Source organism: Mauremys reevesii, linkage group 1 (assembly GCF_016161935.1).
Source record: "Mauremys reevesii isolate NIE-2019 linkage group 1, ASM1616193v1, whole genome shotgun sequence".
Taxonomy (NCBI): Eukaryota; Metazoa; Chordata; order Testudines; family Geoemydidae; genus Mauremys; species Mauremys reevesii.
The window spans coordinates 11,176,123-11,191,308 of NC_052623.1; the positions used below are offsets into that span (position 1 = coordinate 11,176,123).

General features: G+C 50.3%; 1 protein-coding gene and 1 pseudogene across 1 annotated transcript; one reads left to right on the forward strand and one right to left on the reverse strand.

Annotated features, from left to right (window-relative positions):
- The first annotated feature begins 264 nt into the window (after nucleotides 1-264).
- LOC120375222 (olfactory receptor 52K1-like) lies at nucleotides 265-1,227 on the forward strand. Its single transcript, XM_039495979.1, has one exon. It carries the CDS (start codon nucleotides 265-267, stop codon nucleotides 1,225-1,227), a length of 963 nt encoding a protein of 320 aa, XP_039351913.1.
- Nucleotides 1,228-10,153: 8,926 nt separating this feature from the next.
- On the reverse strand, nucleotides 10,154-11,113 carry LOC120395155 (annotated as a pseudogene).
- Nucleotides 11,114-15,186: the final 4,073 nt, after the last annotated feature.

The following is a 15,186-nucleotide window of genomic DNA, read 5'->3' on the forward strand; positions in this document are numbered from 1 at the left end:
CCAGGTAGGATACTTGTAACCAAGTGGGGTTCATTACTCGTGACTAGTAATGACATTCTAAAAACTCTAAATGAGTTTGCAAAGAAAAAAGATAAGGGTTTGTATGATTAGTGTTATTGCAACATGACTGATGAACTAAACAAAAGGCCAGTCCACTTCTTCCAGAGCTGAGACTGGGCCCTAGTATGTATTTCATTCACAGAGTCTGTTCATTCCATGTGTTATGTTTTATAAGGAAAGACATTTATGTGAGACTTACAAAAGATGCCACAACAAGATAACCTGTCAGGTTCCAACAGCACAGGCGTTGATCCATCCGTGTTCTTCCTGACGGGCATCCCAGGGATGGAAGCTCTGCACCTCTGGATCTCCATCCCCTTCTGCTCAGTGTTCAGCGTGGCCCTTCTAGGAAACTGCATCCTCCTGTATGTTATCAAGACAGAGCCCTCACTACACAAGCCCATGTTCTATTTCCTCACCATGCTGGCCGTGATCGACCTGGTTTTATCCACAACCACCGTGCCGAAAATACTGAGCATCTTCTGGTTTAATTCCAGGGAGATCAGCTTTAATGCCTGCCTGGTGCAGATGTTTTTCCTTCACTCGTTCTCTATCATGGAGTCTGCTCTGCTGCTGGCCATGGCCTTCGACAGGTACGTGGCCATCTGCAACCCCCTGAGATACGCCTCCATCCTGACCAATTCAGTGATAGCAAAGATCGGGCTGGTGGCTTTGGCCCGGGCTGTTGTACTAATGCTCCCTCTGCCCTTCCTCCTCAGGAGGCTGCCCTACTGCGGGTCCCACATCATCTCCCATTGCTACTGTGAGCACATGGCCGTGGTGAAGCTGGCCTGTGCTGACACCAGGTTCAATAACATCTATGGAATCATAGTAACTGTCTTCATTGTGGGGCTGGATCTGATGTTCATTGTCCTGTCATATGTCAAGATCCTAAGGGCTGTCTTAAGCCTGGCATCCAAAGAAGAGCAGCTCAAGGCTTTTGGCACCTGTGGCTCCCACCTTTGCGCCATCTTAGTATTCTACATCCCCGTAGTCCTCTCCTCAACAATACACAGGTTCGGGCACCATGTCGCCCCACACATACACATCCTACTGGCAAATTTCTACCTCCTCTTTCCTCCCATGATGAATCCCGTTGTGTACGGTGTGAAAACCAAACAGATTCGCGTCCGGGTGCTTCTCCTGTTCCGAGGGAAGAGCATCTAGGCTGAGCAGGAGGGGGCTGCTGAGTGATCAGGAAGCAGAGGATGCAGGAGAGGTTTTCTGAGTAACTTAGACAGCATGTTTGTGGGGGCTTTGTGTATGCTGGGATGGGAACTCCACCTCCGACTCACAGGGAGCCATACACGTCCCCTACAAGAGCTTAGCGCTGCTGGCCGGAAGGTGATCTTGGCCATGACCTTGTCCTCACTCGGCCCCATGTGTGGAGTGTGTAGGAGTGTGAAGAGGAGTGTGAAAGCTCCTTGCACATTCTCGTGCTTTGCTGGAACATCTGGCCTTTATTACTGACACACCCAGCCACAGCCATGGATGTGCATGCTGCAGGAACAAATGCTGTATCTGCCCCAGAAGTTCAGTCAGCTCTGAGATGTAGCAACACACCCAGGGCCATCTAGGCACCAGAATAAGTGCTGAGTGCTGGGCTCTTCTGTCCCAAACATGCAAGCATGGTAGCTGTTGGGTGCAAACCTTTTTTTTTTTTTTTTAAATCTGGCCTTAGTTGTGGTGCCTGAACATGTGAGAGTCTGTCCCCAGTGGTTTAACCCTACCACACAGCAGCACAATGCACCAGGTCAAGAGAGGGGGGCGAGGAAAGTTGTATCTGCCTCAAAGAGCACTTTGAAACTCCCCAAATCCTTATCAGAGTGATCTCAGGCACAAAGTGTTCAAAGTCCACTTTCTGATACTGTCAATAAATAAAGGAAACAGAGTATTGTCTCCGTGTGTGTCTGTGTGTGTGTGTGTGTGTTAATAAAATATTCGGGGAAAAGTCTTGCTCCACTTTGCTATCACCTTTGTTCTTGTTGTCTAATATATGCTGGGTAGCATATAGATATATATCACATTGATAATTTGTATTATCTGCACCGTACATATGCTAGTAGTACGTATTACCTACCAATAACATTAACCACAAATATTGTAGCAAAAGAACTAGATAAGTTAAAAAAAGAACTAGATACGTTCATGGACGAGAGGTCCATCAATGACTATTAGCCAGGCTGGGCAGGGATGGTGTCGCTAGCCTCTGTTTGCTAGAAGCTGGGAATGGGTAACAGATGTGGATCACTTGATTATCTGTTTTGTTCATTCCCTCTGGGGCAGCTGGCACTGGCCACTGTCGGAAGACAGGATATTGGGCTAGATGGACCTTTGGTTTGATCCACTATGGCCGTTCTTATGTTTTTAACAGTGATATAGCTGAAATGGCCTATACCGTAATCCTGTTCATTCACTTATGCTTAGTATCCCATCATACTTTGCATTTGCTTAACTAAGCATTTGGCACAAGCAGATAGGAAACTTGTCAACATGTGTCACTTGAAAAATCATATTAATAATAGTAGCTTAAATTTGTACCTGAGGGAGCCCACCATCAGTGTAAGGTGAATGCAGTATTGCTGCATGGGACGGCTCTTTGGAGACTGGTATCGTATCAAACCTTTTTCCTGCGCTATATTAATCAACCTACCTGACATTGGTTATTTGGGCTCTTGAGTATAGTTCATAACAAAATAATGAACCAAAGTGTGGCCAAACGATACAATTTATCAACAATTCCAGATAGTTTGAATAACCACCCATAAATATCACTGCAGAGATCCTATGGCCCATTTTCCCTGGAAAACTTCTGATTTCTGGCACCCTGTGAGGTAGCATAAAGAGAAATGGTCCCTTGGCCTCCACGACATACCTCCACCGTGGCTCCCCACCCCTGGCTGAGGCCCTTTCACCATAGTGCCAGGGGTCATGGGTGGAGTTTGGAGGACTATGGGGGGCACTTCCCCCCAAACTGCATATGTTGCTAGTGGAGGGGGGCACAATTTAAAGGTTCAGCTGCCCTCCCTGAACAACTCAAGTCACAGCCTCACGCTGGGCAGGCCCCTCCCAGCCGCAAGGCACCCGGCACCACCATGTACAACTGGGAAGTGGACAGCAATGAGGAGTCCTGTGCCAGGACCAGCCCCAGGCCACCGCTGGTGGAGTGGACAAGCATTTCTGGCAGGTGGCAGAGGGCGAAGTGGAGCTGCTGGGGGTGGGCAAGGAGAAGGGGCTGGTCCTGAGAGGAGGTGGTTCCCAGGTGGCTGGAGGGTTCATGGCTGTTCCTGCTCAGGGCCACCGCACCCCATGATCTGTGGCTGTTGTGCCCCCTGGAGTATCAGCCCTGCTGCCCCCCAGGGACTGGGGCTGTGGGTGCCACTCTGTTTCCACCTGGACAATGCCGTGATCTGGACCAACAGAGGTAACTGCCGGGCCTGTTCCCGGACGAGGGGTGCCTGTGAGGTGCACCAGGTTACTGGGTGGTGCCCGCGGCAGGGCTGCCGGGTGATGACAGGGATGTTGCCGGGTGTCCGGTTTGACCGGAATGTCCGGTCGGGAAGGGGAAGCTGTCAGCGTCCGGACAGCACCGCTGCAGTAACCCGCCTCCGCCACCGGGGGCCGGGAAGAGCAGCAGCTGCAGCTGGAACCTCCAGCAACTGGGCGCCGGCCGGGAGGGGGAGGGGGGGACACACCTGTCTGACCCCCTCCGCCCACTGTGCCCCGATTCCCCTGCCCCGCTGTGCCCCGATTGGGCAGGCTCCTCGTCAGCTCCTCCTGGCCCGGCTCTGCGGGCAGCAGGTAAGTCCCTGGGTGTGGGGACGGAGCGATGGGGGTGGGAGTGGAGAACAAGCGACGGGGGGGATACAGGTGAGGCCGGAGGTGGGGCCTCAAAGTCAGAGGCACAGCAGGGGGCGGGGCCTCTGCAGAAGGGATGTAGTAGGGGCGTGGCCTCGGAGTAAGAGGTGGGGAGAGGGAGGTACCTTAGGGGAAGGGGCAGGACAGGGGTGTTGGGATTTCAGACAACCCCAGGTGATGAGCTCCAGGCACACAGCGGGGACTGGCTCTGGCACCTGTCTGGTCATAGACTAGAGTCATAGACTTTAAGGTCAGAAGGAACCATCGTGATCATCTAGTCTGACCTCCTGCACATAGCGGGGCACAGAATCTCACCCACCCACTCCTGTAACAAACCCCTGACCTATGTCGGAGCTGTTGAAGTCCTCAAATCGTGGTTTAAAGACTTCAAGGTTCAGAAAATCCTCCAGCAAGTGACCCATGCCCCATGCTGCAGAGGAAGGCGAAAAACCCCCAGGGCCTCTGCCAATCTGCCCTGGAGGAAAATTCCTTCCTGGCCTCAAATATGGTGATCAGCTAAACCCTGAGCATGTGGGCAAGACTCACCAGCCAGCACCCAGGAAAGAATTCTCTATAGTAACTCAGATCCCATCCCATCTAACATCCCATCACAGGCCATTTACCGCTAATAGTCAAAGATCAATTAATTGCCACAATTAGGCTGTCCCATCATACCATCCCCTCCATAAACTTATCAAGCTTAGGCCTGGTCTACACTGGGGAGGATCGATCTGAGATATGCAACTTCAGCTACGAGAATAGCATAGCTGAAGTCAACGTATCTTAGATCGACTTAGAATCACTTACTTCAAATCCTCACGGTGCAGGGTCGATTGCCACAGCTCCCCCGTTGACTTTGCTTTCGCCTCTCGCCGAGTTGGAATTCAGCAGTCCACGGGAGAGCGATCGGGGATCGATTTATCGTGTCTACACTACACGCGATAAATCGATCCCCGATAGATCACTCGCTACCCACCAATCCGGCGGATAGTGTAGATGTACCCTTAGTCTTGAAGCCAGATATGTCTTTTGCCCCCACTGCTTCCCTTGGGAGGCTGTTCCAGAGCTTCACTCCTCTGATGGTTAGAAACCTTCGTCTAATTTCAAATCTAAACTTCCTGATGGCCAGTTTATATCCACTTGTTCTTGTGTCCACATTGGTGCTGAGCATAAATAATTCCTCTCCATCCCTGGTATTTATCCCTCCGTTATATTTATAGAGAGCAACCATAGCTCCCCTCAGCCTTCTTTTGGTTAGGCTAAACAAGCCAAGCTCTTTGAGTCTGTTTGGATTTCAGGCAACCCCAGGTGATGAGTTCCAGGCACACCTGCCTGGTCCCGTCGCCCTCTGGCTGGCCCTGGTCCCAGCTGAGGTGAGGGGCCGCGCACGCCCTGCGGTGCCCTCCCCTGATGGACGTGAGGCAGCCCGGGGAGGCCAGGCTGGTGCTCACAGCCCCTGGCCTGATTTCCCATTTGGTCAGTCTGAGGGGACGACGGGCTGCCGGCCCCATGGGCGAGGCGGGAGGGGGCACTATCAACCTGCATCCACTGATAGTGGGGGGCACAATGTAAAGGTTTGGCCACCCCCTAAACAACTCGAGTCACAGCCCCCCCCACCCCCGGGCAGGCCCCACCCTTACCCTCCCTCTCCCCTCCCGGAAAGAAGCCGCCCTCACCCTGCCGCATCCAGCTGTAGCTCCTGCCTCTCCCCCTGGGGTGCAGCTTGCAGTTCACCTGGCCTCCGAGCTCATTTGACTGGCTCGGCTCCGACCAGCCGCCTCACAGGGAAGGGGCCCGGTGGCACCATGTGACCGAGCAGGGGCTGGTTCTGAGTCAGAAGGAAACCCACGCACAGGAGTGGGGCAGCCCCGGCCCCACCCTGAGCTCCTGGAGGCTGGGTGCTTTCCACCCATGGCTTCCAAGGCTCCCTGGCTGTGGACACATGCGCATTAAGAACATAAGAACATAAGAACGGCCGTACCAGGTCAGACCAAAGGTCTATCTAGCCCAGTATCTGTCTACCGACAGTGGCCAATGCCAGGTGCCCCAGAGGGAGTGAACCTAACAGGCAATGATAAAGTGATCTCTCTCCTGCCATCCATCTCCATCCTCTGACGAACAGAGGCTAGGGACACCATTCTTACCCATCCTAGCTAATAACCATTTATGGACTTAGCCACCATGAATTTATCCAGTCCCGTTTTAAACATTGTTATAGTCCTAGCCTTCACAACCTCCTCAGGTAAGGAGTTCCACAAGTTGACATTAGCCACTGTGTGGCCAGGGTTAAATCCCCCACCCCTAGGCTCCCTATGCAAGACCTGAAGAGACAACAGGGCAGGTGCCCAGGCCCACGGGCCAGCAGCGACCCCACAGTGGGCCCAGCACTGCAAGCCTGGGGTAGGCGTGGAATTTGTCCCCCAAACGTGGCCCCTTTGTCCTGGCTGGAGCCGCCCCCCCCCCAAATATTGAAGTCAAACTATGTCTATGCAGGGGGGCCCTTCTTCCTACCCAAAGAGGAAGTGGTAGCAGCTGCAATTGTGTAGTGTTGCTGCCTATGTTCCACCCCAGACCTGGCTGCATGTCTGCAATGGGTGAGTGGGTCTGTCCAGAATGAGGTTTGGGGGGGTTGTTCTGGATAAAAGAGGCCGTGTCCATGTAAGATGTCATTATCCATCTCTTTCCCAAACCAGTGTTCAGTTGTCTTCATATTCAAGTCCAAGCAGAGCCCTAACACAAAGGTTGAAGTCCTGCACACTGTGTGCGCACTTTTGCACCTGCCCAGTTTAGGTATGTAAATCCCCTGGGGCACACGTCGGTTGAGGGGATTTGCACACTTGTTGTGGGCGAGTACAATATGGCCTACACTTGCATGCACTCTGCTGAGGGTTTGGCCTGCACCTTTTCATGTAGCTGTCGATATGAACAGCCACCCAGGAGGAAAGACCTGGGTTAATCTACATTCACCACTTGCTGTGACTCCCTAGGCTCCAAAGCAAATGTGCTGCGTGGGGAGTAAAGTCAGCAGGGTGTCATTAGCTGAGGTCCCAGCTGCCGGCCCCCACCAAGGCCTGCTGGCAGCTCCACTCCTGGCCCTGTTCCAGCCCCCAGCCTTGGCTGCTGTCCGTGGCTCCCTTCTTGGCCTGGTGGCGAGGCAGGGTGTGGAGCTGCACCTGGCCAAACCCACCTCCAGCTGCAGCCTCCATACATACGTCCGTGTTGTCCCCCCACCCCCGAGCCACAGCCCTGCTCCCAGCCCAGCTCTGAGACGTGGACAGAGGTAAGTGGGGGGGGGCGCGACCCTCAAAAGTTTGGGGACCACTGAATGAAAAACTTCTTTCAAATATTCTATGTAAGGCAGAAATCACCTGAATTCACATTTATAGCCGCCTTCCCCACATAATATAAAAATACCTCTTATACATGTTTAGAAGCAAAGTAGAAGCCGTAAAACTACATTCCGGGATCTGTGTAAACAGATGGGGAGATCATAGATGTTTTATAGCGAGAGAGGTGTCATATTAGCCACACGCGTTAGATTGGCATTCAGTCGCTGATTAAAGCCAAAGGTTTCTGAAAGAGTTTATTGAACTAGATTAAATCTTCATTTCATAAGGCAAGCAAGTAAAAGTGCTCACGTGAGGTATAGCCCTGGAGAGGAGAGACTAGACAGTAGCATTTATATGAATCCTGGGCAGAGAGCCTGGAAGCAAGCGAACTTAGATTTCAAATGCTCTGAAGCACAGAGATACTAGAAGGGTTCAGTTAGGTGGCTTGTTTAAATATTTTCTGAGTCTTCTCTCTTCCGCTTCCTCTTGGAGACTTTGGATTTTTCTCTTGTTGGTTTTTCCCTCTAATATAAAGTACAAATTATTTGATGACACCACATTTTACTCTTTATTTCTGGAAATAGAATGCAGCTCAGATCTTATATTATTTTAGGCCTATACACCTGGCTTCATGAGCAATTAAGGACCCCCCTTAAAAACACAAATAGTTGAAATATGAAGATTAGACACTCTCTGCTTCCCCGTTCCCATGCCCCTAACATGCACACAGACTTGAAATGAACTGATTCTCCAGACCCCGATGGGATAGGCCAGATCTACACTACAGAGGTTTGTTGGCACGGCTATTCCAGTCAGGAGTGTGAAAAATACACACCCCTGACAGACATAAGCCATGCCAGGAAAACCCGTGTAGACACAACTGTGACACTGCACCCCAAAGCACCCCATATTTACCATACTGATGGAATTATGATACGTTTTGTACAAATTATGCTTTGTGAGGTATCATTATAAGAGTCTTGATCTGCTAAACAGTGATATCTCGGTGGATTGTAGAAAAGTTGGCACCAGCAGTGTCCATGGTGGCACATTGGGACAGACAAGCCCAGCACTCCACACTCCCCTTTGTTACCAGCGCTGCACACATGGGGCAGAGAGAGGACAAGGCATGGCCAAGATCACCTTCCGGCAGCAGCACTAAGCGCGTGTAGGGAATGGTGTATTGCTCCCTGTGAGTTGGAGATGGAGTTCCCATCCCAGCACTATGCACTTGCACTATGGGGAAAGGGCCTCAGCCAGGGGTGGGGAGCCAGGGCGGAGCTCTGTCGTGGAGGCCGAGGGAGCATTTCTCTTTATGCTACTCCACAAGGTGCACAAAAATCAGAAGTTTTCCAGGGAAAATGGGCCATAGGATCTCTGCAGTGATATCTATGGGTGGTGATTCAAACTATCTATAATTGTTGGTAAATTGTATCGTTTGGCCACACTTTGGTTCATTATTTTGTTATGAAATATACTCAAGAGCCCAAATAAACAGTGCCAGTCAGGTTGATTAGTATGGTGCAGGAACAAGGTTCGATACGATACCAGTCTCCAAAGAACCTGTGGGGCTATGTTAGATTCACCTTACACTGGCGGTGGGCTCCCTCAGGTACAAATTTCAGCTGCTATTATTTATATGATTTTACAAATGACACATTTTGACAAGACTGCTCTCTGCTTCTACCAAATGCTTAGTTGAGCAAATGCAAGGTATTATGGGATACTAAACATACGTGAATGAACAGGATTATGGTATAGGCCAGTTTCAGCGATATCACTGTTAAGAACATAAGAACAGCCATAGTGGGTCAGACCAAAGGTCCTTCTAGCCCAGTATCCTGTCTTCTGACACTGGCCAATGCCAGGTGCCCCAGAGGGAATGAACAGAACAGGGAATCATCAAGTGATCCATCCCCTGTTGCCCATTCCCAGCTTCTAGCAAACAGAGGCTGGGGACACCATCCCTGCCCATCCTGGCTCATAGGGTATGAATTGATCTCGTTCTTTTTTTAACTTATCTACTTCTTTTGTTACAATATTTGTGGCTAACGTTCTTGGTACTTAATGTATACAACTAGTATATAGATATGGTGCAGGTAATACATATTATGAATGTGATATATATCTATATGCTACCCAGCATATATTATGCAACAGGATCAAAGGTGATAGCAAAGCAGAGCAAGACTTTTTCCTGAGTATTTTATACACACACACACACACACACACACACAACACTCTGTTTCATTTATATATTGTCAGTATCAGAAAGTTAACTTGGAACACTTTGTGCCAGAGATCATGCTGGTAAGGATTTGGCAAGTTCGAAGTCCCTTGTGCTTCTGTGTGGTGGGGTTAAACCACTGGGGGCAGACTCTCAAATGTTCAGACACCACAACTAAGGTCAGGTTTCCCCTAGAAAAGGTTGGCACCAGCAGCTTCCATGGTGGCACATTTGGCACAGAAGAGCCCAGCACTCAGCACTTATTCTGGTGCCTAAATGGCCCCGGGTGTGTTGCTACATCTCAGCGGTGACTGAACTTCAGGGGCAGATACAGCATTTGTTACTGCAGCATACATGTCCATGGCCGTGCCTGGAAGTATCAATAATAAAGGCCAGATGTTCCAGCAAAGCAAGAGAAGGTGCAAGGAGGCTTCACACTCCTCACACTCCTACACACTCCACACATGTGGCCAAGTGAGGACAAGGACAGGGCCAAGATCACCTTCTGGACAGCAGTGCTAAGCGCATGTAGGGGACGTGTATGGCTCCCTGTGAGTCGGAGGTGGAGTTCCCATCCCAGCATACACAAAGCCCCCACAAACATGCTGTCTAATTAACTCAGAAAACCTCTCCTGCATCCTCTGCTTCCTGATCACTCAGCAGCCCCCTCCTGCTCAGCCTAGAAGCTTTTCCCTCGGAACAGAAGCAGCACCCGGTCACGAATCTGTTTGGTTTTCATACCGTACACAATGGGGTTCATCATGGGAGGAAAGAGGAGGTAGAAATTGGACAGCAGGATGTGTACGTGCGGGGCAACATGGCTCCCGAACCTGTGTACTGTTCCGGTGAGGACCAGAGGAATGTAGAATAGTAAGATGGAGCCAAGGTGGGAGCCACAGGTGCTGAAAGCCTTGAGCTGCTCTTTCTTGGATGCCAGGCTTAAGACAGCCCTTAGGATCTTGACATACGATAGGGAGATGAACATCAGATCCAGCCCCACATTGAAGACAGTTATGATGAGCCCATAGAAGTTATTGAACCTGGTGTCAACACAGGCCAGCTTCACCACGGCCATGTGCTCACAGTAGCAATGGGAGATGACGTGGGACCCGCAGTAGGGCAACCTGCTGAGGAGGAAGGGCAGAGGGATCACTGGCAGAATAGCCCGGGCCAAAGCCGCCAGCCCAATCTTTGCTATCACTGAATTGGTCAGGGTGGTGACGTACTTCAGGGGGTTGCAGATGGCCACGTACCTGTCGAAGGCCATGGCCACAAGCAGAGTAGACTCCAGGGTGTTGAACGAGTGCAGGAAAAACATCTGCACCAGGCAGGCATTAAAGCTGATCTCCTGGAATTAAACCAGAAGATGCTCAGTGTTTTCGGCACAGTGGTTATGGATAAAACCAGATCGATGACGGCCAGCATGGAGAGGAAATAGAACATGGGCTTTTGTAGGAGGGCTCTGTCTTGATAGTATACAGGATGGTGCAGTTTCCTAGAAGGGCCATGGTGAACATTAAGCAGAAGGGGATGGAGATCCAGAGGTGCAGAGCTTCCAGCCCGGGATGCCTGTCAGGAAGAACACTGATGGATCAATGCCTGTGCCATTGGGAGCTGACAGGTTACCCTGCAGGAGCATCCTCTGCAAGTTTCACATCAATGTCTGTCCTGTCAATAAAACATAGGAGATGGTGAACAGACACTATACACATGTGTCTGGCTCACGGGGTGCAACTCCATTGGGAACGGATGACAAGGTCTGGCGCTGATAGAAACATTGATTGGGTAATAAATATCGAGGACCTCAAATTAATGAAAGCCTGGATCCAGGGGTGTAAGTACAAAGTGATAAGATATCAGCTACTGCAGGGCTCTTGAATCTGGCAGGCAAAGGCATAACAAGTTCTAGTGGCTGGAAGTTGAAACCTTCAGAGTGCAAACTGTGAATAAGATGCAACTGTGCTACTGGAACTAAGATGGAATTAACCAGTTCAAGAGAACCATCAGAGGCTTAGTAAGTTCTCCATGGCTCAGGGTCTTTCAATAGAGATTGGATGTTCTCAGAGAGATGTTCTAGCTCAACCACAAGTTACTGGGCTGCATGCAGGAATCATCGGGTGGGTTCTTTGGCCTGTGATATGCAGGAAGTCAGGCTAGATGGCCATGATGGACCGTTCTTGCCTTAAAATCTACCACTCTATTATTTCAACAGACATTGCATCCATTTCTGTCACATCTGGAGTTGGCTCTACACATCAGATCTCTGACACCAATCCTTATCTTCAGAAGACTTTCCAATTTTCACTACCTTTTGTGTTATCGTGAGTGTTTCTTTCAGTGCCATTACCAGAGTACCTGAGTGCTTGGGGGAGACACGATGAACTTCGTACTCCATTTACATTTGCAGCTTTCAGACTTCAAATTATTTATTTTGCTATTTTGGAGCACTGGGCACTTGTGCAAGATCAACCCGGATTGGCTCCAACCCACAAAACATATCAAGCAAATCAGCTGAAACCAGCCGAAATTAGCAAAACCCTTCCCTCCCTCAAACAGCGACCCACCCCCTGGCTCCTACACTTGCCCAGGTGAGAAGTTAGGACAGTAGATATGGGCTTTGCAGCATGGTTAGGGTATTTCTGACCAAGGTTGAGTAGGGACTGAATTCCAAGGGAAGTCCCCTGACCCCAGCCTACTCTCTCTTATGCTGGGGAGTAGGGAGGGGAGGGGGGCAAACTCAATCCCTCTCCTTTTCCTGATCTCTATCACTGCTGACAACACCTCCAGCCTCGCACTCACTCAGGGCTACAACCTGGCAGACATCTTTGACCCCTCCGACCTGCATGTGCAGGGTGTGTCCAAGTGCTGTCATGTCGCTCTCCATCATGTTCCTAAGATCCTACCCTTCTATCTACACAACAAAAACTCTCCTCCATCTCCAGCTCCTCGTCATCTCCAGCCTTGGTTCCGGCAACCTCCTCCACTCTGGTCCACATGGCCCTTCTCACACCTCCAAACCATGAAATCCCTCCACAGGCTCCTTGTCCTCATCCTCAGGGTCCTTCACAGCTCCGTCTCCTTACTGATCCACTCAGTTCTCTTCCTGTGTTGTCCCCTCTCCCCTCCACTCTGCCAGGGATGGAGCAACCACCTGTCTGCTTCTCCCACACTGCCTCCCTAGCATAGAATAGCCTCCCTGAACCGGCCCCCTCCCCATTCCTGCTTCACACCCATCCTCAAGACCCACTCAGCCAAGGAACAATGGACCATTGGGTAGAGCTGATATGCATGTATTTAACATAACAGATGCATATAATGGCAGGAAAAAATGGTCCGTATTTTGGTTTGTATTCCTTTATCTACCCCTCCGTATGTTACAGAAGGCTTAATGTTGATGAAGAACAGTATCTGTGTGTGCATGTGTGAGTGTGTGTGAGATAGTGTGTGTGTCTGTACAGTGCCTTGCACATTCTGAGTGTTATCTGAAGGTCAATAATTCTCAATATCTAGAGAACGTACAAAATCCCCCCAAACTTCCCAGTCATTTGGTGGAGGAATTTTAACACGTGGCTCCTGGCTCCATCCCATCATTAGCTCTTAGAGCTTTCCACCTTTGTTTGCACCCACAATGATCTGCCAGCAGGAATGTGGGCACGGAGGACCCTATACACCTGATTTGTGGGGGCAGCTATTTCCAGGTGCAAATGATGCCTTCAGAACGGAAGGCCAGGTTTTAAAAAAAAGTGAGCCTCAGATGTAAGCTGCCTAGTCTCTTTCACATAAACTGCATTCCACAACCCCTTTCAGAATCCAGGCACCTTAACAGAAAGGAACTAGGGCCAACGCTGGAGTTAAGAGAGGTCATCTGCCTGTGAAACGTCTAAAGAGCCACTCAGCACCACATTCTCAATCTTGGGTGTTGAAAGTATTTGCCTTCATCCACGCTTGGGCACATAGCTTGATTTTTCGGAGGTGCTGAACACCCATCAACTCCCATTGAAAACCAGATCACTCGTTTAGGTGAAAACCAGATCATTCATTCCAAATGTAGACCATAGCTGCCTAGCGATAGGCACCTAAGCTGGATCAGGTGGGGAACAATACAAAACTGCAGATGAAACAGGAAATTAAAATATACAGCAGCAGAATTTGGATCAGGTTTTGAACTTGCCCAGAATGTGGGTGTGTTTGGATCTGAGGTTCTGCTTCAGACCCGTCTATGGCTACAGAACAGTACAATTCCTTTGCCCACATGAATCGGATTTCATGGGTGAACTCACCAGAATCCTGCAGTGCTCCCTTCCTTTCCTAGGTCCTCGCTCTCCCTCACGGGCTGTGTGAGGTCCACACGCTCACCCGGAGCTGCCTGCCTTTGGTGGATTTATAGCCAGGGTGAGAGAACTCGCCTCCTCCCAGCAGGGGGGTCTTGCAGTTCAGCTGGGAATCTCTCCTTCCACTTTGTCCTCTGCATCAGACACAGTTAACACTTTCTCTTCAGTCCTGGGAGAAAAGAAACTGTTCCTGTGTCGTGGGAATGAGAGAGAGAAAAGCCATTTTCGGTCCCTCCTAGACCAAGATCCCTCAGCCATTGCAGTACTGATCATTACGGTACATTCCCCAGTGCTCTGCCCAGTCTCGTTTTAAACAACCCAAGCAATGAACTCTCTGCTACTTCCCTTAGGAGGCTGTATCCACCCTGGGGAGTCCATTAGTGTCCGGAGTACCTTCACTGGCTACACGAGAGGGTCACCCTGGCTGGACAAATCGACTGCAGCTGCTTTCTGGCTGAATATTGAACAGTCCGCAGTCACTACGAATACAAGCTAGCTACTGCACACCACTCATGGGGAGAGGCCTTAGGAGTGCGAAAAGGCAATACAGCCTCAGAGATATTTACTCCACAGTCGGCCTAGTTATGTTATTATTTTTAGTTTGCATTGGGATAGTGCTGAGAGGCCTCAGCCTGGAAACCGAGCCCCATCATGCCAGGTGCTGTACGCACGTGTAATGAAAAGGTGCCCTACAGAGTTTCCCATCTGTGCTGATGTTTCAGTTCCCGGGTGCGGTAAACTTCCCAAGAAGGAATCTCACCTCATTTCAGCCCCACACTCCCCTGAGGCATTCAGTAACCCTGTGAACAATGGGGAGACATTCGGTGCAACAAGTGGATCCTCTTGACTATAAATAAGTCTACACTGAAATAAAAAACCCCAAACCATGGCAGCATCTCAGAGCCCAGGTCAATTGACTCCGGCTCGCAGGGTTCAGGCTGCGGTGCTCAAAAGAGCAGTGAAGATGTTCCCGCTCAGGGTGAAGTCCGGGCTCTGGGCCTTCCCCCTTCACTGGCTTTCAGAGCCCAGGTTCCAGCCCGAGCAGAAATGGCTACACTGCTATCTTTAGCCCTGTACCGTGAGCCTGAGAAAGTTCACCCAGACTCTAAGACTTGCTCCGCAGGGGAGGGGGGTTTGCCGTGGAGACGGACCCTAAGAAGAGGCAGTTTCACGGCAGTGCTGGCACTTCCTGACCGCAGTCCACCTGCCAATATGGCAAGGCAGCCATTCTTGTGAGATTTCAGCTCTTCTGCTTCCATTTCTAGCTAGACCCCAGAAGGGATGAGGTGCAGTGAAAACAAAAAGCAATTCAGTGCGGTGGAGTTCCCTCGGCTTTTCAAAATCTTCAAAAAGACTTGGTTGATCTTAAACTTGGGACCAA